A 7,500-nucleotide genomic window follows, 5' to 3' on the forward strand; every position below is an offset into this window, starting at 1 on the left:
TGAAAACGAAGTCTATAACAAAACATGCATTTCTGGAATAAAATCTTGCATAAGTACTGTGTGCAAAAACTTTCACAGCTTGCACTTGCTTTCTGTAGCGTCAAAATGTCTATTTGTAGGGAAGGTTCTTGGAGACTGGGATAGAAAAGGTTAATTAATCTTTCTAGTATAGTATTTCATTTATTGCGTGTTCCCTGTCGTCCTACACATCATTGGACTGCATGTCTAATTCATGTCTGTGTGATTTTTTTTAATCTGCAGACCTGCCACGGTAATCTTAATTCTGGCAAGTGGATTATCTTACGCTCATTTTCCAATAGACAACAATCTCGCTTTGGTCATTATACTGATAATCATTACTGTGGGGTACACCATCATCTGCCTTTACACTTCTCAAGAGTTCCAGCTCAAAACTGCAAAATTCTTGACGGTCGTCTTTGCCTTATTAATGTCCTACGCGTTAGTGGGCGTGGTCGCTCAAGCAGGGGATGATCTGTACATGCGAGCACATCCCCCAACGCCGACCCCAACTCCAAGTCTTAGACCCCAGCCCACACCAGCCGCTCACACCAAGTCAACTACTGTACAGTACCTGCTTGCTTCTTTGAACCCTATCACTCAACAGACCGTGGCACCTGCAACTTCCAAGTATCCTCCAGATGGTTTACCAGCTGATATCAGCTCACTGTATTTAGGTTCTCTAATTGTGGTATACATTGTAGCAGCCCTCTTACATCCCACAGAAGTTGCATGCGTAGCCCATGGATTATGGTACTTATTATGTCTTCCCTCTGGCTATCTGCTGCTGATTGTCTACTCAATTTGCAACATTACCGACCGATCTTGGGGTAAGGACAATCTAGTTTCTTTTTCTTGCGAGCTTTGACAATCGCTCAAAGTGTAATTGGTTCTGATTTTGTAGAAAGAGACTAAAACTTTAGATTTAAACTGCGTTGGTGTTAGATTTTGAAAATCTCGCGAAAATTTCGACTGATTTAGCAATATTTCCTTGCCGAATTCCCCGTCCAAAATGAACTTTCGGCCATTTTATAGAAAAGGCCATTTTTGTTTACTTCATGTCTTCATATACTCGTGTTCTTGTAGACTTGAATGGCAAAGTGTGGATTAATTCATTTTACGTCTTTCGTTAATATTTCTTCTTAGAGAATAGATTTCAATTTAAGTACAAACTTTCTGTAGTTAAGGATATTGCAGTTTGATTTTTGAGCTTTCTTAAAGGTACAAGGGAAGAAAAGTCCAAGAAGGATGATGAAGCCCCCTGGTACGTGACGTTGTGGAAAAAGATGAAGCAGCTTTGTTGGTGCTGCAGACCTGAGCCTTCACCACCTGAACCCCGTGAACCCCGTGCGGTCAGCAGTGTTGATGGAAGTCCACTTGCATCGTCTTCTAGTAGTCCCACGGAGGTAGGAAATGATATTGCAATTAACGAAATGATATATGAAATGAATCATATCCTAAACTGCGGATATGAAATCAAGTAATGCTATGACCCTCGCAGTTATGGACGCAATTTTAGCAATTGCGTTGAGAAGCGTGAAAGCATCGGTATCGCGACGTGAACTTTTCAGGCTTCTCTACGCAATTGCTAAAATTGCGTCCATAACTGCGAGGATCATAGCGTTACTTGATTTTGCAATTATAGCATCCGGTTGATGTAATTGATTTAAAACATACGTGCATCTTTTGTGACTTAAGGATTATTCTCTGTGCTAATTTTGCACCTTTTCTTCCGTTTCTTTGCGGAGTAAAAGCTCAGGTTGATACCGCTTTTCACGTACCTTGGAAATGTTCTTCAAAAAAGCTTTCCCATTTAGCATGAAGAATGGCAAAATAAAAAAATTGAGACGGAGACCAGGACATATATTTATTTATTATATGGAGGAGAGTGTTTTACTGGGAACTAAACCACTCGTAGATTCCATACGCCACTACATCCGGGACCCGAGTGGCGTATTTTCCGTATGTCACCTTTGTGAGTGTCGTATCGTTCAATGACGCCACGATTGTTCTTGCCACTGGAACATAAAATTCATATCTTCTCGCCACCGTGTAATATCCTCTATGTATATCTTTGATCAGGGAGTCATCTTCTTTCGTGGTAGGAAAATTCTTCTGCATCCGACGTACAACCATCTGAAGACGAAAGTTCCATTGTTCAAATTGAGGAAGAAAAATCAGGTCAGGAAGGCACAGCATCCTCACCAGGTGATGAAGATGGTAGCAGGAAACGTCCCGTTGAGGCACCGTCCAAATCGGCTCTTAAGCAAACAATGGATAGAAGGAAAACCCGTGGTAAGCCCAGTCGGAATTTCTAACACGATTTTTCACCAAGTTAAATGTAGGAAGTTTTTTACGTTTATGTCTTTTTACATAAGAGAATCGTCCTGTTTTATTGAGCAACACCTTTATTTCACGTTGTTTTCTCCAAAGATGTTTACCTTCCTTTTCAAGTTATGGACAGAGACATTCACGAAGACAAAATTTCCTTTGATGCGATTGTTGAATATTTAACAATTATTCTACAAGGGCACGCTGGATACGCGCCGAGTTGGCAATAATCATTTTATATCCAGCAAGCCCAAGTAGAGTAATTATTTTATTAAAAACTTCGTGGTGTGCGACACGAAATTATTCAAAAAGCTATCATTTTGTTTCCCATGTGATTCGCCTGAGTGTGTTCAGCCAATCACATCACGCAGTTGGACAAACCGTCATTTGAAAAATGACTTTTGGGCGAATGTGGGAATGTGTGACTTCTAGTCAAATGGAAAGCGCCCTTCGGATCCTTCACGGACATTCCAATTTGTAGAGGAGGCTATAAGTATCGTTGCATAGCGCGGATTTTAACGTGACTATGTAATATGTATGGCTAAACAACTTTCCATGCATTTAATTTTTACTGCGTCTAAGTCCCACAGAGAGAAGACAGCGGCCGCCTCCCAAAATGGCGTTACCCTGGGGACAAGAAAGTCACATTTGCTCCTAAGCTCCCACGGCTACATCCAGAAACATCAGTGGAAGACTGGCTCCAAGGAGAATTTCTTGTAAGGATCTTTCATGACTTGCCACGTGACACAGCTTGTGATAATTACATTAGTCACTGTAAGAAGTTGTCAATTGTTCTTTTGTTCATTGGATTGTTTTTCTTTGCAGCAATTATACTTGGGAAACTTCAAAGACAATGGCTACGATAATATAAGCTTTATTGCTGGCATGACAGACAGGGTATGTACATAAGTAGAACGTAGTTGTTTTACCAAGTTAGTTCTTCCCGTTTGCTCAGTCTTTCTGAGACTTCCACTGCGTTGCGTTCGGAAAACATTAGGTTTCTCGTACAATATGTGAGGTCAGTCCTTGCAGCAAAGCCTAGGTTAATAGCACGGCTAGCTTCCAGGATTTTCATTTGGCTCAGTGATAGAGTGTTCGAGCTAGTAATCGGAAGGTCATGCGTTCGACTTCTAATGGGAGCAGTTGAAGTTTCTCTGTAGTGACCCAACTCAACATGGAAAAAATACATATCTTCATCAATTAATTTACCACTGTTAACATAAACCACCTTCTACCCTTCATTTTAAGCGTTTCATAAAGTTTTTGAAACGTCTGCCTTGTAGAATCATCTGCTGACTGCAACTCGAGAAACTCGAGATCGTAACGCTCATGTTTTTTTTTTACGTTTTTTTGTGAGCTGTGACTTAAGCCACTTGATCACGAAGAGAACCTTTTGCCCCCCCCCCCTTTCCACTTGCAACAATGGTGCATGTCAGTTAAAAAAATTTAGCGATCGAGTACAGTTACCTGTTGCTGAGTCACTAGAGGAGACTGCAAGCCGAGAATAGAAATCGGCGGCACTGAATGATTAGCGAAAATGAAATAGCAAAGAAACAATCTACCATATACTGATGCTAATATAGGTAATCCTTTCCCTATCTGCGGCTTGAAGCATTTCAAGACTACCTTACAACGCCCACCAACACTCTGGGTCTTTAAATAACTGAGGAAAAAGTGCTGCGTTTGTAATGACATCTACCAATGGTTTGACTCTCTAGTCGTCTTGGATAAGGACGATAAACCGTAGGCCCCGTCTCACAAGGCTTCAATATTCATAATCCTGTGGGTAAAGGAACTTTATTTAAGTGTCTAGTCGTTCTAGCGCTGGAGCACTAATTGGGGACACTATAAACTTTGTTTTGTTCATTAAAAAGAGTACATGCAGGCATATTCATGATTGCATGCCGTCATTTTAATGAATAAAACAAAAGACCAAACCTCCTGAGTATTATCACATGATCTGTATTGGGAAAACAAAATGTACAAGCCGAAAAGGTCTAATAAGAAGCAAGTCGTGAAATTTACGTTTAAAGGGTTCTTAAGCTGACGAAGTTCAGGAGGGGATACGTTTCCATACATGTACATGTAACGAGACGGGGTATGTTTGGGAGCAGGGTTGGTGCAGTGATGAGAGCACTCGCCGCCCACCAATGTGGCCCGCGTTCAATTTCCGATACCGGCGTCATATGTGGGTTGAGTTAGTTGTTGGTTCTCACCTTGCTCCGAGAGGTTTTTCTCCGGGTACTCCGGTTTTCCCCGCTCCTCAAAAACCAACACTGCCAAATTTCAATTCGATTTGGACAGGGACACATATTGAACGAGCTCCTGAGCGCCCTTATTTCCATTTCCATGTTTTATCAAACGCTGGCCGTGTGGAATATTTAAGAAATACAAAACATGTACCGTATTTCTATCGAGTTATAGAAACACGAGTTATAGTTTGGGAGAACGAGAAATGCTGTGGGAACACGAGCGGCAGGCGAATGTTTCCACAGTTTTTTCGAGTAGAGACACGGAGTACATGTTTTCTATTTCTTTTAGAAAACAACGCGACGAGAAAAAGGAAAACAACTTGTTAACTATAATTATCAAAATGTAAATTCTCTTTGCTCGCGCCATCACTACGTCAACAGCTCGTGCTAGTTCTGTCTCCATCGAGTTATAGAAACACGATTACAAACCAATCAGCGCGCGTATTTTCTTAGGACTGTTTTCTAAAGATATGTAGGTGAATGAAACGTTATCTATTGTTTAGTTGTTATTGTTGAAACTGTAATTAAGTTCAAGTTCATTTCCATTTGATTTTGATAGGATTTGAAGGCCATTGGAATTGACAAACGTGGTCATCGAAAGAAGCTCGTCTATGCGATCGAGAAACTTCCCAACCTGGACATTGCACAGGAGGTGCCGGTAGGTGAAACGACGTTTCTTAACTGTTTTTTTTCACAGCTCGCTTAACTAACTTGGTTTTGGTCGCAAAGTTTGCTCGGTTAGTTTTAGCACTGGCGTTAGTTAATTACAACTATTATTAACGCTGTCTTTCTGATAAATGACTGTCTCGGAGTTATGTAAGCCGAGCTATCCAAAACATGTAATATTTTAGTAGTGAGTGAATAGCTGTGGTATTTACCCTTCGAACAAGCAGAGCCTTATTCATATTTTCAAAATTCTTAACTTTTTTACCCTTTGAGCCTCTTTTGTTCTTGCTTTTGGCCTTTAGGAAAACGTCGAAGATTGGTTGACGAATATTGGTCTTGACGAATACTGGGAGAAATTTGAACAGAGTGGCTACACTGAACCGCGCATGCTCGAAGATCTCAAAATTATGAACAAGGACACTTTGAAGAATGACTTCGGTATATTTAAGCCAGGACATCTGGACAAGCTATACAAAGCTATACAGAAAGTACAGTACCCAACCGAATGTAAGTTTTAATTGATAAAATTTCATGGATGTTTGCCATCGTCTTCCATTTAGTGTAGTGGTCTGTTTTCTGTAGTATATTACGGCTGGGAAGGGTAATTGGTGACGGGATTTGTGCCAATTGTTGTGTGACAACCTATTGTAAAACTCATTGTCGACATATTCTGAATTGGCCGAAGCCCACATTCAACCTCACTTTGAGGATCTTTATTGTCGTTGAGACCCTGGGAACAAGGGTGGCCCACATTTAGCGCGGTCTGCAACGCATGACTGAGTTGAAAATGTAGCTTTCTTTTATTGAAATTTCCTTGTGATATCTACGGCGTGTAGAATTCTAGTACAAATGTACAATAGAAGTTAGTTCTTTTTGTCTCAGTCGGTCTATTGGAGAGCTTTAACAGCGACGGTGTCTACGGAAACGGCAAACGTCACAAAACAATTGTATTGCATTTCATTTGACTTGATTTGCGTTAATTGTTAATTTCAGTTGACAGTGTCCCCAATTGGTGCTCCAGCGCGAGAACGACTAGACACTTAAATAAAGTTCCTTTTTTTTCCTTTCCTTTCTGTTAAATGAGGAAAACAATCGTGCGTCACGCATTTTTGTACGCAGTAGAGTATAGCAGTGTAGTATCCTTGGACACATTAAGCTCCTTTAATTAAGCAGTCCGCCCTTCCTGCTATTAGATTTTTAAAGGTCGATTCCGCAGGCTGTTAACGCTGACCGTGCCCTTCCAGCACTAGAGAAATCTATTTTTGGGAGTCTATTGCTGCTGCATTGAGTGAGCCTGAAGCGAACGAACGAGGCAGTTCTCTAATCGGGAGAAGAACACATTTTTCTTCGAAATGCAAGGGATTGTGGTCAAAGGCGCAAGAAATTGTGGTCATGCGCTATTACACTTATGATTAGTGCCTGCTGTTTTTCATTTTGCTTCTCGTATCCTCAAATTATAGCTAGTTTACACTGTGACGCAACGAAAAATAAATTCGAAATCGTTGAATGAAAAGGCCAAGAAGTTGGAATGTTGTAGGAAACAAATGTGTTAACCGCCTCTCCAATTCTCAGGTCTGTGTGGTACATCGTTTCTGAGTTATTTATCGAAACGTTTCACGCAACTTTATAAAAGGGTTTTGACAGACCAAACACAATTCCCACTTCCCGTGGTGTTGTTGCACTTTGGCACTTAGAGTTTCGCTCTCACAAGTTAAGGACTTCACCTTGGTCCAAGCCAAAAAAAAAAGAATGTCTTGTCCACTTTTGCAAAAGACAAACCTAATTACCTCCGAAAAATGTATGATTACCCCCTCTTTTCGTTTCGCATTCCAAAAACCCAAACTAAGATCCATTCTCCTGCGTAGTCATAACCCGGGAAAAAAGTTCTTCTTATTGGGTGGCACCGTCCTTAAGACAGCTTTCTTGTCCTCATAATTGTTTGTTAATCCATAATTATTTGCACTTCACTGATCCTCTCTATACATGAATTAGAAAATACATAGGATCCTATACATAGAATGCAACATCCTATGTTGGACCAATATGAGATTGTAATTGTCAAAATGCGGCAATGCATAGCTTCAATACAAGACTAAAAAGGTTTTATGTTTACTAGACTCTTAAAATGTACCGAACATCAAATATCGTATGTTGCAAAGAAAAATCTCTATCTTTAGCAAACATGCTTCGCCGTGAGATGAGAGACGACCTGGTTCAGTGGTAACGGTTTTGG

General features: G+C 40.6%; 1 protein-coding gene across 1 annotated transcript in view; it reads left to right on the plus strand.

Moving 5' to 3' along the window:
* Positions 1-7,500, plus strand: part of LOC138042011 (uncharacterized) — a 49,812-nt gene that overhangs the window by 23,151 nt on the left and 19,161 nt on the right. The window contains exons 9-15 of the mRNA XM_068887738.1: positions 262-848; positions 1,240-1,424; positions 2,124-2,313; positions 2,932-3,065; positions 3,175-3,246; positions 5,161-5,259; positions 5,570-5,774. Coding sequence (XP_068743839.1) covers positions 262-848; positions 1,240-1,424; positions 2,124-2,313; positions 2,932-3,065; positions 3,175-3,246; positions 5,161-5,259; positions 5,570-5,774 — 1,472 coding nt within the window. The remainder of the gene's footprint in view (positions 1-261; positions 849-1,239; positions 1,425-2,123; positions 2,314-2,931; positions 3,066-3,174; positions 3,247-5,160; positions 5,260-5,569; positions 5,775-7,500) is intronic.

Source organism: Montipora capricornis, chromosome 3 (genome assembly GCF_036669925.1).
Source record: "Montipora capricornis isolate CH-2021 chromosome 3, ASM3666992v2, whole genome shotgun sequence".
NCBI lineage: Eukaryota > Metazoa > Cnidaria > Anthozoa > Scleractinia > Acroporidae > Montipora > Montipora capricornis.